The 17,235-nt window shown below is 37.1% G+C and overlaps 1 protein-coding gene across 3 annotated transcripts in view; it reads left to right on the forward strand.

Annotated features, from left to right (window-relative positions):
- Positions 1–17,235, forward strand: part of dlgap2 (discs, large homolog-associated protein 2) — a 252,368-nt gene that overhangs the window by 192,401 nt on the left and 42,732 nt on the right. For 2 of the 3 annotated variants that reach the window (XM_031902504.1, XM_031902506.1), the window contains 2 exons: positions 10,031–10,178; positions 15,529–15,588. In XM_031902504.1, coding sequence (XP_031758364.1) covers positions 10,031–10,178; positions 15,529–15,588 — 208 coding nt within the window. The remainder of the gene's footprint in view (positions 1–10,030; positions 10,179–15,528; positions 15,589–17,235) is intronic. The other variant, XM_031902505.1, reaches the window with a different exon arrangement.

The following is a 17,235-nucleotide window of genomic DNA, read 5'->3' on the forward strand; positions in this document are numbered from 1 at the left end:
CCTGTGTCTTGGGTGTTCATATACTGAGGATCCTCAACTGCCTGGTAAGCAGCTACCCCAAAGGAGGGGCAAGGTACCTGGAATTGCTGGGAGTCCGGGTCCAAGGAGGACCTCATAGAGTTTTCCCAGGGAGGAGACATAGTTCTACCTATACCTACCCTGGCAGCTAGGTTGTATGCAACGAAATGCTCTATTAGAAATGTATATGGAAGTTGATCATCCAGGAAAAAATGATCACCCATGCTACATAGGGTGAAACCAGTGTTCCCAGATTTAGAGTATGGTTTTGTGGTACTACAGAAGTGCACCAGATGTTGATGCATGTATGGTATCTGCCACATTTTCTGTAAGGTTATGTTTATATTACTTTCTCCTTCCAAATTCAATTGTATCCTCTAGTTCAAAATGCTGTGCAGATCTGCACAAGGTTCACATACTCAATTCTTGCAATCCATTTTCTCCTTGTTGTTCTACAATTTTTTACAGTGGCAATTAAGTCTGAAGAAAATAAAAATGTTTCTTTTGCATGTAGGTGAAAGAACAAACAAAAGCAGGATTAGTGTGATATATTTTTAATGCCAAACTTTGAGTTTTGGGACATGCATAGTATATAGAAACAAATAAGTAAAAATAAGGCTTATGGTGTCATAAATTCTACATGAGTTTAAATATTAAAATAAAAGAAGGTTTTTATTAACTGTCCTGTCTAAATCGGAATTTTTAGTGCTAAAAGTCGCTGGAAAAAAAAAGTTGCGACCTTTTGGAGATTTACTATGCGTCAAAATGGCTAAAAATCTGAATCCGACAATTTACCAGCGAAAACTTGCCGAGATCATGTAGAAGTCAATGGTAGATGTCCTTCCCTTTCCTGGCCAGTTTCCCTGACACTCGGTTGACAGGACCTTTTAGGCTGTCACAGATGGTAAGCTAATAAAGCTGAGTACATGCAGGCAATATCAGTTATTTGGCGAGGATTTACCAAACTTGCTGGCACCAGCCCTGTGCATGGCTGCAAACAACCTGAATTCCAGTTGGAAGACTGGTGGGTACATTCTGTTAGTGCTCTTCTGGGAAATTAGATTCTGGGCAGTCAAGTTGTCTAAATAAATGGGGCTTTCCCAAATTAACCAATGGTTGTCAAATCAACACATCTTTTCATGAAAGAGAGGCATCTTCATTTTTACTATAACGCTTTATAATTAAGTTCTTATTAAAAATCTATTTTCTTCTGTTTCTTCTGAATGGCAGGAAAGACTACAGTAGTATAATAACATGCATTATGTCTGTTTTATGCGTGTACGGTTTTTAATGGGATTATAAGCACCATAAGAATTCCCATCTATTCCATCAAATCAGATATATAAACTGTTGTTCAGCAGCAATAATTATTCATTATTTAAGATTCAGTGTGTAATGTGCATTGCCCAAGTAATAAATGGATGAAGCATCACTGTACTGATAAAGCACCAATAAGGGAAAATGGGAATTATTTTCATTTATGAGCAAAGATAGGCTACTTGTGGCCTTGGGCACCACTGATATGATAACACATTGTGCTATTTTATATATATATATATACATTCCCAATGATTATGCGCACTCCTGTCTCCTGCAACTTTCTTGCTTTCAAGGGGAAAGCAAGAAAGTTGCAGGAGACATGAGTGCACATAATCATTGGGAATGGATACAAGCTTCAACTATGTGCAGCACAAGTTTATGAACTGTGAAAGTAAACTTCGTATGGGAATGCGGACCTAGCGGTGTAATATATATATATTTTTTATTTTTTTTTATTTTTAAGGGAAAACAAAACTTTTGCAAAGACTTAGGCTATAAAAGCTAAACCTTGAATTATGGCTTCTGTAAATCCAAAGCCACCTTTTAGCAATAAAGACCCATACCTTCAAATATACCCCCAGAGTCTCCCATCTTCTACTCATTCACAGCACATACTTATGGCTGCTGTCAGTTACCTGAGTATAAAGCCTATTCACAGCATGTATAAAAATAAAATTAATGACGGGAGACTGATTAGTAATTAATTCAGATTCATGATACATGGTAGCACAGGCTCCAATGCATTATGCATCAGAATTCATTTGCAGCCCTATAGAATTAGTTTCTAAGACAGACGTAACTTCACTTTCTGCTACTATTTTATGATTTCCAACCAGATCCAAGATGGGAGGCTAGTTGGAACATCTTTAAAGCCATTTTTCAATGCTGTTATAGGGCTCCTGTTCCTCTGGGCTGATATATTTACTAATATATATTTTACTTTAATATATAAAATACAATATTTCCAGCTATATTTTTTTTTAGGTTTGAGTTATTTTAAACAATAAACATAAACCAAATTACTTTTTATGAATTCCACAACACTGCATGATAGGAAAGTCACGTCTAAATGATTGGCTAGAGGTGAGGATGGGTTTGTCACTTCCCATTTTTAGTACTTGAAGCTTAGACAGAAAGCACGTCTGTGTTTTGGATATAAAACTGCAATTTCAATGCAAATGCTGCTCAGTAACCATACTGGATAACACATTGACATTTTGTATTCAAGGTTAGCTTAGCTTATCAGTCAAGAATACAAAATGTTGTACCTTACAAGAGCCCAATACTGTGAAGCTGGGGGAGAGGTTTTATTATGTGAATGTATTAGTGGTACTGAATTAGCTTGTGGCAAGTTTTAATTAGAGACTATATTGACAAAAAAAAAAATATATATATATATAATGATCATATTGCTGGAAAATATATTGAAATATGAAGGTTTTAGAACACAAAAAAAAACATATATTTAAAGCAGATTGATGGTACTTACAGAAAATGTATTTAATTTTAGAAAGAAATGTATAGGCAGTGTTTAAATATATTAATTCTAACATTTTATACCTATCAGTTCAGAGACAATCAAATCATGCCTTTTGATGATTTTAGAATGCTAAAATTCTGTTTTTGTGATCACTTTAGTGCAGGAAGGAATTACTGGAATTCTAGATGGCAGAGAACAGGAACTCTCAACAGCCATTAAATGAGGCAGGGAGATGTGAGATGGGGAAGGTCTGCAATAGCCAGAGTGCTGTTGATGCATATTTCTGATTTAGAACTGACTGAAAACTCAAAAATACAATAAACTTTTGAATCTCTGGAATTTCTAGCTTGTTGATAAATGCCCTGAAACTGCATTGTCTAATGAAGCATTTCTGCTCTTCTGACAAGTCTTTTCGTTGTGCTCTAGAATTTGATGAAAAATGGGTTTTTAACTACTATGGAGAGAGAGCAATTTCTCGTTCTTTATCTTGCAGCTGCCTAAGAGCTGGTACTTCCCTTTCCTCAATCAATTATTACTGAATAAGAAACTGATTATGGTTCATTATCACTGCAGTCATGGATAAAGTAGGCATTTATATAAATTGCTTCAAGTGGAGCAATGACATTTGTAACACTTATTTATTTATATTTAGTACCACTGACAATCACTTATCAACAATCTGCAACTCCACTAACACATTTTACATGGCTGACAAATGTTAATCTGTATGAAAGAAAACATAAAATAATTTTAATTAAGAGTACATGTGTTGCTGTAATCACTGAAAGATGTGACCTTTCATTTACAGAAGTTCCATATTTAACAGGATCTGCCCACGTTATTTTTATTGATTCAAAGTGACAGCTGTGAAACTATGGCAAAAAGTAGTCACTTCTCAACATGGAAGATACCATAGAAAACTGTTGATTTTTTTTCTAGTTAATTTGTTTATTTTGTTGCCTTTGTAGAATTTTTTTTTTGGTGCTTAATATGCTCATTATGTGGAAATATCAAGGTAAGCAGCTAAAGGAAGGTTCCACCATGTCATCACTATAAAGGCATTTCATGATTTTCCTTATTTTTATTTGCAGTTTTCATATATTTAGAGGCAGATTTACTAAAACTCTTTTAGTCTGAACGGAAAAAAATTGCAGAAAAGTTGTGACAACTGCAACTTTTTTGACTTGTCACAAGTTAACCTCGACTTTTTTCAAATTATCGCACAAAAATCAGCGTCAAAAATCTGAAAACCTTTAACAATTTGAAGCAAAGAAGGATCTTTCAGGGTAGGGAAGGGACATCTGCCATTGACTTTGAGTTTTAGATGGGGCATTTTCAGATTCAGCATTGTTGCATAGTAAATCTCAAAAAAGTCTCAACTTTTTTTTTTGTGACTTTTAGCACTAAGAAAATCAAAATGCCTTTTCTTGTAGTAGCAACTGTGAGTCCTTGACAGCATAAGAATATTTTGGCTGCATCATGGAAAAGGATGAAGGAACACATTAGGGAATATATGAAACTAAAGTCCCCAGTAAAGCAGTATCCTGTTGGCATGGCTTTTCTTCCAAATCCATTATTACTGCCAGCCTGTTATGTGGGGATTTGGTTTTCTCCAGATAATACTGGTTTGCACTTCAGCCCAACTAAGCTGACTAAGGTGAGTGCAGATATATTGAAGGTTGTGTAACCCTTTCTTGGCTGTAACCAAGTCAACAGCACGACTAGATAGGTCTAGAGCATGGGGTACACGCGACTCAATCCTTCAGGATGGGCCTTCGCTATGTGGAAGTAACCAAACAGAGCTATGGTGTAGTGCAACTACAACCCACTGTAGCTGTGTGCAGTGCAGAATAACAAATGGGTGCCAGATGGTTCTTGCAGTTGAACAGTAGCACTGGTTTATTGTCAGAGACAATCAATTTGCAAGGTTATGCAATATACTCACACACATCAGTTAGCATAGCATTTCTCTGAGGACAGCACAGAGAGGGTGTACACCCGCTCCTCCCAACTCCTCTTGAGCCTGGGCAGGATCAGTGCCACCGGTTCAGTTGCTCACTCTCTGGAACAGTCAGCGTGGATACCACACTCCTCAGGTTGAACACCTCTAGCCCTCAGGCCCCACGGCAACTCTGGATCAGGGTTCACACACTACCAGCCTCCTATGTCTAAACCGTGGCCCTACGCTAAGGCAACAATGCCTGTCTGGAAGGGTACTCCCAAAGCTACTTTCCTCTGAGCCAAACTGCTCGTGCTCTCTTCCCTCACTATCTCACTTTCCTAGAAAGTGCTCCACAAAACCTGCTATCTAACTGGTCCTTATTCACGGGGTGTCAGGAACTATGGGGATTCGAACATTGGACTTGCTTAGTGAGCCACAGGAGGCTCCTTGAGCTCCATGGGATCAGTTGCCTTTATGTGCCTTCTGCATTTCCACCAGTTTTCCTTATGTCGCAACATATATTGTTAATCACATGTGTGGCTGCTTTTCTAATTACCCGCCTATATAAACCCTCTCCGGGCAACACCCAGTTGCTCGATCAGCGTTCCTGCTGAGCCTGGTCTTGCCACTTCTGATTCCGTGTTCCCTGCCTGTGCCCTGCCTGGTCCCTGTTTGGTTTCCCTGGTTTGGCTTCTGCCTGACTCCTGATTTGCTTGAACTCTGCCTGGACTGACCTCTGCCTGATAAACGGATGTGCTTGAACTCTGCCTGGACTGACCTCTGCCTGCTTACGGATTTGCCTATTGCCGGACTCTGTTTTCTTCATCTCAGGCTTGTACATTACTTTTACTTTTGTTCTGTTTGGTCTTTATTAAACTTCCTTGGTTATCATACTTGGCTGTCTGGCCCTTAAAGGGAGTTCTGGGGGTTATTTACATATAGTCTCTCGCCAGAGGCCAGTCCTGACACGGGGTCGCTGTCCCCGACTTCACCAGAGTGGATGACAACACTCTGGGGCACATGGCTTACTGGGGCCTAGTTCTTGCCTCCAGGCTCCAGGCGACTTTTTCGTTACCAATACGATTTGCGCGAAAAAACGCGAGTTTTTCGTAGCCATTCCGAAAGTTGCGATTTTTTCGTAGCGTTAAAACTTGCGCGAAAAGTTGCACTATTTTCGGAGCGTTAAAACTTAAAAGACGCGACGTTTTGCGCAAGTTTTAACACTACGAAAAAATCGCAACTTTTTGCGCAAGTTTTAACGCTACGAAAAAATCGCAACTTTCGGAATGGCTACGAAAAACTCGCGTTTTTCCGCAAAAATCGTATTGGTAACGAAAAAGTCGCGATAATTTTCCGAAAAAATCGCAAAATACCGATCATTACGAAAAAAACGCAATCGGACGCATTCGGCCCCTTCGTGAGTAAGTAAATGGGCCCCTATATCTGAGTGCCCAGGGAGTGGTCTCCCTATTAACCAATGAACCCACATATGCAACTCAAAACTAATACATGGGTCTTCGCCCAGTTACAGGACAAAACAAGGAAGCTGCAGGGTTTAAAGCCATAGGGACTAGTTAACCCTATGGATCCCTACAGCTGGTTACAGCAAGAAAACATAGAAATATGAAATAAACCCAATAGGATTGTTTTGCCACCAATATGGATTTATGCAGCTTAATTCCCAAATACAATGTACTGTTTTAGTATTACAGAGGAAAAGAAAAATGTTTTTAAAAATGAGAATTATTTGCTTATAATTCAACGGGCTATGGCCTTCCAATAAGTTTGAGCTTTTTGGATAACAGGTGGCAAAGCACGTGATTTAAAGGTTCTATTTATTACTGATTTCCTTTAGTTTATAGAACTGGACAATTTACTTGGTACTTTCAGAGAATGTTTAGTCATTCCCAAGAGGTCTCGTCCCAGTGGAGCTTGTAATATTAGATCTCTATAATCTGGCACCTGTACAATGGCAATTATCCTACAAAGTATTTTGGGACTGTGAAAGAAACCAGTGTGTCCAAGTAGTGGGTCTTTGTGACCTTACAGCTGCTATGTGTTTTCACAATAAAATATTTAATTATATGCTGTAAAAGTGGTCAAATACAGTTGGAATGCAGGGTTTCTTACTTGGGAGTATTTTATTTGGTAAGATATTATTACAAAAGTAAGTTAGTTATATTGCGGTACCAGGACCATACTGGACAGGCGGAACACCCAGTGGGTCCCAGCCCTAAACCTCTCCCAATCAGTTATATCTCTCATATCATATTTCACAACTATACACATACCGAAAAAATGTCACATTCTGCAGGATTGACAGTCATTTACACAAGTAGAAGTTACACAATATAGGCTGCATTTCAACTTCCCCTCATTCACATTCTCTCCCTCCCATGTTTTTCTTATGCAATTCCAGTAAACAGCAATCTAAAAACGACAAGGATCATCTCATGTCATAATACAGGTATGGAAACCCATTATCCAGAGAGCTCCAAATTATGGAAAGGCCGACTCCCATAGAATTCATTTTAATAAAATAATTACCATAACATTTAAAAAACCATTTTTTTTCTTCTTTAATAATATAACAGTATATTGTACTTGATCCCAAATAAGATTTAATTATTCCTTACTGATAGCAAAAAATCTTACTGGGTTTAAGTAAAATAAACCCTAGCCTACCTACCTTTTACTTACACCCCACTACTATCCACTTGCTAGCCCTTAAAGAGTCAGTCTTCCAGTTGGTCTGGCCATGTTGGTATCAATGTGTTTTTGGGCCAAAAGAGAAAGTGCCTGCCTAAAGAACCACCTTATATAGCCTATGGCAAGGGGCTTGGCGCCACCTTCTGGCTGAACCTGCACATTGTCCAACTCGTTACAATACTAAGATCTTACTAAGATCTTGGACATTTTACCCAAAAGTCTGTGGTAGGGAAGTTAAGTAAGGATTGTGGTATGGATTGTAGTTTTACTGACTAGTATGAATTATAAAAGCTTCTCTGTAAAATCCTATGGAGTATGGCTTCATACCTATCAATAAATATAAGTCACATGCAAAATTTATCTAAAACATTTTTATGGGTGTCTTTTTGTTTTATATATCGGATTAAGAAGCTAAGTCTTACATAGATTTCTGAATAATGTATGTTTTCAGCTTGTACAGACTGTTGCTCTTGACATGGCTCACTTTGTTTTACTCTTATTTATGCTGCAATCTAAACTGTGATTATGCTGTTCTGGAATAAGATAAAAAGGATTTTTGGGCAGAAATATTGCTGTTCTCTTGAAGACTGAAGATCAGATTCAGTGCTCCACAGGTTTACGAGAATCTTTTAATAGTCTTTTATTCAGCTATAGTTCTTTATTCTCAAAGCACATCAAAAAGACTAGGAACAGATCTCGAGGCTAGCTCACACTGTATCTCACCACATGTACCACACCAAATATTAACTGTGGCTCAAGACAGTCGCTTTAAAGAACTATAAGAATAGTGCAGGGCTGAACATTTGTTATCCAGTGGTAGAAGTCAGGTGGGTTTATACATTAGGTTGTGCAAGTCCAAACAAAATCAAATCAAATTTAGTGTTTCTAAACTGCTCTCTGTTCTTCAAAAAAAAAAAAATTAAACTCCATGGTCACAGTGAACTTTCCTAAGCCAATGTTAATCAGACTCACTACTTGTATCATTGACTTCATAATCTGGTTTAAAATTACACCTTCCATAGGCTATATGCACTAAACCTCTGACTTCACAAAAGCGTTTTCGGTACTCCTGTGTATAAATACTGCATGTAACATTTCACTTCTTTGTGACATGCCTGTGGGCAAAATGTAGCTGCATTTTATAGGTGGATATTGCCTGTGGGCAAAAATATAGTTGTTCTTGATTGCCTTTTCTGTTGCTGATTGCCATGGGTTGCTACAATTATGCTTACTATGCACCAGTACTTACAGATCCTTCTCCATCTAAGATTCATCTATTGCAGTGCTGTCCAACTTCTGTGGTGCCGAGGGTCAGAATTTCTATAGCATACATAGTGGAGGGACGCTAATGGAAGCCGAAAGAGGCGACACAATTCGCCACAAAAAAATTTGGCACGCAACCAAAAAATTGCAAATTTTTCGCTGTTTCACAAAACTTTCGGCAAAGTGAAATGGGACAGATTAGCTCATCACTATTGAATACTACTTACAAAGCAATTCTTTGGGATATTTTAGGATTTTCTTAAGGATATTTTAGTAATCCTTTAAGAAACATTTAAATAACTTCCAATAGTAGATCTTATCTTCACAGGTCTATAATTGCCAGGTTGAGACCACAATTCCTTTTTAAATATAGGAATTACAGCGGCTTTTCGTGAATCCATTGCTATGCTTTCTCAGACAGCAGCCTATCACTCCCTAGTCTCTGTTTATCAAAAATAGAGCTGCCTTTTTTTCACACTTTGCGACTGTTCAGTTTAAGTTTCTTCTTAAATAAAAGATGCAAAATTTGCTCGCATTTTTGCTCGACCTTGATACTGGCTGATAACTGCTGTATTACAAATACAAATTTTGGTTCCTGTAACATAGTAACATAGTTCCTATGAGCCCTCATAGTTATTAAGGATTAAATATCTGGCGCTTGGTGCTGAGAGCAGCATTGGGGGGCATAGATTGGGCCCTGTTGCACCCTGTGAACCTGTGTGTTTAAATTATGCATAAGGCAGGGGGCAGATGAGGGGACCCCCTATGTATCTCCCTGTCTTCCTGGGGGCAAGCAGTGTGTCTCTGTGCTTCAAAACAGAGTGCAGAGACCTGCGTTAATACAAGAAGAGCAGTGTGCAAAGTGCAACAAAAATGACCCCTATATAGAACTACTGTGAGCACCATTATATTAACCTGTGAATGAATATGACTGATGATCCTTGAAAGGCAAACTAGTAAATGGATTTTGCATGAGCTCAGTATAAAGTACAAAATGAGCTGTTCTTTTGCACTGGAATTAAAAGCATTTTTTGCATTTAAAATGTAGCTGCCCGGTTTTTGTTCTTCATGCTGCAATCACCTTGCCTTACACAAAGCACATTACATACAATTTACCTGCAAGTCTCAGGACATAATGGCTAGCATGCTTGCTTTGCAAATCTGATGTGCAATGGTTTTTGTAGTGTAAATGACTGCTTGCTAAGGTTTATAGATAATGTAAAAAATCAGGGGTGATCTATATTTGTTGCTCTGCATCCATCAACCGTGTTGCTTCTCTCTTTTTATTTCTTTTGTAGCCAGAGCTACCTACAAGCTGCAAGTGAAATGCCTCCTGGCCATATCCTGGACCCATCAGGGAATTACAATTCTCCTAAATTTCGTTCTCGAAACCAGAGTTATATGAGAGCTGTCAGCACACTCAGTCAGGCCAGCTGTGTCAGTCAGGTTAGAACACTTACTTTTGCTTAAAATTTACACCATGTTATGTTGTACAGATATTCACCTAATGCCATTTTTATTTTAAGTACAGTAGATGCAAGTATTATTACCAAGAAATAATCTATGCGAGCAGAACAAGGCATTTGTTGTCTTTTTGCTATGAAGTTTTTATGTCTGTAAAGCACTTGGCTGCCAAAAGGCAAGATGAGCTGGGAGCACCACTGTGGCCACTCAAACATACTGTATGTAATAACGACACAACAACATTTGTGTGGATAAATTAGCGGCCACAGCTTTTACTAAAATATATATGAAAAACAACATTAACAAAATATGCCAACTGCCGGCGGGCCCGGCAGGCACGAATTAAACCCCGCTGTACCAGGAGTCTCCTGCAGCTGGCCCCAGCCGTAAGCTGCTGACCAGCCGCTTAACTCACCAAAAGTATCTCCAAACTACGCTGTCAGATGTTGCCATCCGCCAAATAAAAGCTGTGACAATAGAGAACCTGGGCATGAGATACATAAAACAGAACATATCACAATAATAACAGAATCAACACATGAAAAAAGGGGTGGGTGGGTATGAGACTTTTCTAAGTTGTAGAGCTTTTTCCCTGACAGGAATCACTTTCTTCTGACATGAGGTACTAGAGGAGGGATGGTGATAGGTTCAGGGGGTTGCCTAGTAACCAGGAAAGCTCCCAGCTCACTGGCCGCCAGCCATGGCCCACCACCCCCCACTTTGGGTGGTCGCTGGGCAGACTTTCCATTTTCTTTAGATTATTTTGTCAGCGTTGCGTAGTCAGTCCAATTCTTTACAACTGGAGGTAAGAGTGAAGCAGTAGCATCTATAACTATAACACCTGATTAGTTTGGTAAGTCCCCAAAAAGACTGGCATTTCATTAGTTTTAATTCCGTTCAGGACTTTGTGGGGTTAGCCAAATTAGTAAAAATAGGTTTAGGTGTTACTACTATACAGAAAATGATTTTTAAATCTAAAACTGTATAACTATATTCATGACAATGTATTGGCTGTAAAATGTTCAATACCTATACCTAATTAATTTCATTTTACAGTTATTTCAAAAATCCTTTTGCAATATATTCTTGTATTCTGTACATACAATATGCTGATTACAGTTTTGTACAGTTGTACAGCTTTGTTCCTAGAAACATTTCCTTACAGTTTCATTAATACAGGTATGGGATCTCTTATCCGGAAACCCGTTATCCAGAAAGTTCTGAATTTCGGGGAGACCATCTCCCATAGACTCCATTTTAAGCAAATAATTCTAATTTAAAAAAAAAAAAATCATTTCCTTTTTCTAATAAAACAATAGCTTGTACTTGATGGTAAGTAAGCTGCATGAATCAAAAGCGAGGGAGGTGGGGGGTTGAATTAAGGTGGCTGGCCTAGGAGTATATCCCGGGCTATTGATACTTTGCGATGACCCCTAATCTTAGATACTCAACAGCTGCTCAGAGCACACTGAGCATGTGCTAGTCACTGACACTTCTAAAAAAATCCAAGCTGGGGAGCCCCTGTGACAACTTTTAAAGGCCTGGATCATTACGGTTATAGAGATGCTGAACCTTTGTGGTACACGTTCAGTATATAAAATATAAAAAGGCGTTTCTAGCCATTTTTATGGTTTAGTTTTTTAAATGGCCTTCCATTATGAACATAGTCTGGAGCTCAATCAGAAGTTGATTTTTGGAGGGAGGAGTAAGTGGAAGGGGAGCAGATAAGGAAAATTGGTTTTCTCATCTAAAATGTTATTTGTTCTGATGAAATAAATATGTTGTGTGTATATATTGTTGCACAGTGATGTTATTTGTCACATGATGCATTAAACTTGTGTAAAAATACATGTTCCATAACCTGCATTAAAGCACTCCTTTCATCAAGCTTTCATCCTTGTGTCTTTATATGGTCATGGAACTCTGCGACTTATAATATCCTTATACCTTAGAACAGGGGGTGCTTATTTCCAATAAAATACACAAACAGAGCCATGTGTATCCTGTAAATAATATTTTTATAAACAGACAGTGTGTAGTGATGTCATCAGTTACTTAGGGGCAGATTCATGAAATCACAACTTCGAATCCCGATTGGGATAAATTCGGATTGGATACGAAAATTTCTGAAGATCGCAAATATCATTAAAATGCCTACGAAAAAAATCATATTAGTCACGATAATATCGTATTGGCGATCTGAAAGTCACAAAATTTTCATACCCAACAATTGTAAACAGTGGGAAAACCTTTCAGATTTTTTCGCGCAAGTGTACGAAAAAGTCACATGGGTGACGAAAAATTCGGCGAAAATAGTCTTAGTAAATCTGCCCCTTAGTGTCAGATGACTTACAAAAACTTGTGTATTTTAATAAATTATGTACCTCCTATTGTAAATATGAGGAAATTAGAAGAAACCTTGGAGTGCCATGACCTGCATAAAAAAAGCCCAGAAAGGAGTGGTAACAGACAGACCTCTGGCAAACACACAAGAGAGAGCCAGAGTGATTTTCATTAAATAACATTTAGAATGGTAAATGGTTGGCAAAGTCATCTTCAAAGCCTATGTTGGATAACAGGGGTTGTCAAACACTCTGTATTCCATATTATTATTATGTATCTGTTGTAAAAATACCTTAAAGCCCAAGCTTTAGGCGTGAAAATATATTTTAGAGAAAGAAAATACAGACACAAATGAAACAGGAAAATCACATTTTTGACAAATGGAAATACATTTTGCATTATTTTATTGAATACTACCTATTGTTTTCAGTACAAATACTGAATTTTCCCTGCCATCAGATCTCAAGTCACCTTTAGTTTAGATGCCATTGTCCCCTAAGCCATCTTTAGATATTCTTGCACACATAATTTAACACATGACAGTTGTTCTACTGATTTTGCTTTCTTAATTTCAGTATGTTTTCCACTCCGTTGGCTTTCTTCCACTGTAACTCTTAAGCACATTGTACTGAAGTTTTATAAGACTGTTATGATTGATTACCCTCTCACAGTTTCTCTAGTCTCTGAGGCTACAGGAGCAGCGCCTTTATATACAGTAATCGTTGGTTCAAACGAGCTATACATCAATTTCCTTTTATCCATTTCTCTGCAGAGATTCCCTCCAAAGTCATGAAAACGATTCAGTAAAGTTTAAAACAGAAGCTACTCAGCAATGCCACCATTCAAATGTATCCAGTTCTTAGCTCAGGGAATATATATTTTCCTTCCATTGGTTGGTTTACTCCTTTTGTGTGGTACCATCGGGAAGACTGCATGATCTTCTTTTTAAAAGTATAATAACCATAATTGATACTTCTGAGTCTCATGCTATAGTTCAAAGGGTTTAGTCACAAGACTGGAAAATTGAATTTAGATTTTCTGGAGCATATACAAAATTCTATTAGATTTTTTTCTCTCTAAATGAATACCATGAAATGAATTCCATTCAATATATATATATTTAAAATCTAAAGCAATCTGTTATCTACTTCTTCTAACCATTTTTCACCAATGCCTTACAGCTCTTGGCTGTTGAGAGATATTGGTAATTGTGGTTCTGTAGAGGCCAGTAACAACAGGTGGAATATCCTGGAACTATAGTAAATTCAAACCTTTACTTAGCCATCTTTGTTTTTTAAGCACAGTGAACAATTAGCTTATCCAGGTTTCTGGTCTTAAAGGGGACCCTTCACCCAGACATAAAATAATTTCCTTTTTAAATTAAACATGAAGCCTAAATTGCTTTTTATTAAAATACCCATACCTGTTATAAATGTATTCAAATGTATATATTGCAAGCCCTGCCTTAATGCCTCAGGCATAGAGGTGAGGCAGCCAGTTACTTTCAGTATTCATTCAGCACTTCCTAGATGTCACTGCACTCCTCACATTCCCCCTCCCTTTTAACTAGTATAATGGGAAAGGAATTATTTTTTTATGGTGATAGGTCCTCTTTAACACCTGGTCTGAGGTACTCCTAATGCACTAAGGTTGTCCTAATGTATACTCCAGTTGTTATCACTTATCCCCAGTTGCTGGCTATAAAGCAATGGGATACACTACTATTCACGACTGGAGGGCAGTCACAGTTATATTGTCCAAGTGCAATATCCCTATGGATCTGAAGATCCCTAAACTAAAGTTAAAGCATTAGTCTAGTCAGTCAGAATATATTTTACCTGAGAAAAACATTTCTGTCATTTGGCATGGAAGAATCCTTTTCCTTTTATACTTGTAAGTATTTCTGTTCTCTATTGAGCAAAAAAAATAAGTCGCCTTTTCCTTTATGGCAAGGATATATATATATATATATATATATATATACTGTAATATCTGAGCCATAGCCCCATTAGCATTTACAACGCTGATACTGCTGCTTAGAGATACCTGGGGGGCAATTAAACCATGGGAATGAAAGGCATAAGAAAGCCTAGCTTGCTCAAAGTAAACAGGTAACCTGAATTTTACTATAGAAAATCTAATCCACTAACATGACATAAAATAACACAACATTGTAAAAATTGTTTCAAAACTGTATGCTATTACAATATTGAATACTTTAGGTTGTTAAAGCAATAGAAAAAAGAATTTGCAAATATCCATAATGATTATGAAATAGGAATACTAATACAGATATGGAATACCATTATCCAGGAAGCTCTAAATTACAAGAAAGCTATCTCCAACAGATTCCATTTTAATCAAATAATTCAAAATATTTCCTTTTTCTCTGTAATAATAAAAAGTACCTTGTACTTGATCCCAACTAAGATATAATTAATTCTTATTAGTGACAAAAAATCCTATTGGGTTTATTTCATGTATAATTCATTTTTTTTTATCATTTTTGTTTTGCAATCCAATAAAGTATGGATTGCAGAAAGACCCTTTATTCGGAAACACCCAGGAACTGAGCATTCTGGATAATAGGTTCCATACCTGTATACATATCAATACTTAGGGACAGTGACATACTGATGTGACTGCCATATTGTTTACTTTATTAACCATTTTTTCCATTAAAAATAGTCAGTAGTCAGTATATTTAATCATCTATTAGACTGTACATAAAAGCACAATATGTTAAACTGTACATGTATTTACAAAACAGAATCATTCCCATTGTTTCTATGTCCTCATTATTTGGGGTGAATCATACACCCATGTTCCTATGAAGTGAAATTGTTTCTGCCTTTTGTGAAATTTCCAGAAGAGGTGACGCTAATCTGCTGATACCCTGGAATTTCCATATTGGGTTTGTACATGGTAATTCCATTGCGATCTCAGTGAAATCTAACAAGAGATTGTTCTTTTCTTTTTTTTTTTGCAGGATTTCCTCATTGAAAGTCTGCAAGAATGCTTTACCTCAAAGGAATATCCTGAGATCAAGGTGGCAGTACCCTGTATATTCCCAGGCTAGGAGAAGTCTTTACCTGTTTTCAGATACACAACATCATACTTCCTTACTTTTACTGCTAAACTCCACTTTGTGACAGCTGTATGATACCAGTGTGGTTCATTGCAGGTTCCGCACTGCAATGATTATACACATCATACAGAAACACACTGCAGATCCGGAGTTCTAAAGTTGTGCAAGTAACACCTCTTGCTGATTTTTATCCTTACGAGTGATAAGCAATTATTTTGGAATTCTTATTATTCAGCTTATGAAGGAAATTCGAAACAGCTGGAATTTATAGACTCCAGGTGGAAATAATTTTTAAACCTAAAATAATTACAGAGCAAGTTATTTGCACCGGCAGAATTCTGTGTATGGGCTATCCAGTAGTGAGGAAAACTCTCATGTCATTTTACATTTTCCTGTCATTTACATTGAGTGCATAGTTACTATGGCATATGAATGCCTAGTATTTTCTCACACAAATGTATTTCAAAAATTATTTTGATATGTATAAACAAACTTGAATAGTCAACTTCAGGTTGCAACATCTAATGATATTAATGATTGGACTGTGCAATTAATCAAGCCAAATACTTCCTAGATGAAGTGCAAAAGCTGAACTTCCTACACTATATTTAATTTGTTTTGTTCTAGAACATAAGAACATGCACAACATAAGAATTCTCCTTCTCTGGGAGTGATATGACATAACAACTGCCATCTTGTTAATGGAATGAAGAAGTGGAATGCCTTGTTTAGGGAAAAATGCATTCAACTTTGATATCAACATTGAAAATATATATATGATCTGTTAATCTTTGTCTAAATTCCCTTCTTCTTCCATAGAATCTAAAAGTCATATGAGATACATGTGTTTTCATTATTTGTTAAATGTGATGCTCTTGGTTGCACATTACACTTTCATATAGAAAATGATTTTAAACTAGCATTCATATTGCTTGAGGGCCCTGTCAGGATACTGCTATTGGTTTTCTGTACTGAAGCGTATGTGCACTTAGTTATAAAGCCTCGTCTCTGCATTGTCAGCCCAGTTAACATTCCCAAATAAAGATCAGTCACATCTCTTTAGTAATAGCCAGTAGTCAAAAAAAACCTTAGCACACAGCTTATTTAATCAATTTCAGGGGCAGATTTATTAAAATGTGTGTTTAGAGATCAAAACATAAGAATTCACCCACTTTCTATTTATTCCCAAGGGAAATTTTAAAAGCATATTTATCAAATGGTGAACTCTAACTTTCGCCCATTAATAAACACACTTCTAAAAATCCCATAGGAATGAATAGAACATGGGTGAGTTTTTATGTATTAAGCTCTAAACTCACATTTTGATAACTCTGCCCCCATGAGACACAACCTAACTCAATTAATATTAATAAATAACACATGCTGTGAGTCTGCAATTTTTGTAGCCCTAAGACTGACAACTTAAAAAAATTTTCACCTTTGGTGTCATGCAGAAAGCAGAAAGAGGGATTACAGAAGGAGATAATGACTGAAAAAATGACTTTTTAAGAAGGAATTGTTTATTCATATTATTATAATGGCACCATAGAGTATCTGAGTAGCAAACTAAACTGTATGTGCTTGCTGCAGCATACATGAGGCAGATTT

This window comes from Xenopus tropicalis, chromosome 5 (genome assembly GCF_000004195.4).
Source record: "Xenopus tropicalis strain Nigerian chromosome 5, UCB_Xtro_10.0, whole genome shotgun sequence".
NCBI lineage: Eukaryota > Metazoa > Chordata > Amphibia > Anura > Pipidae > Xenopus > Xenopus tropicalis.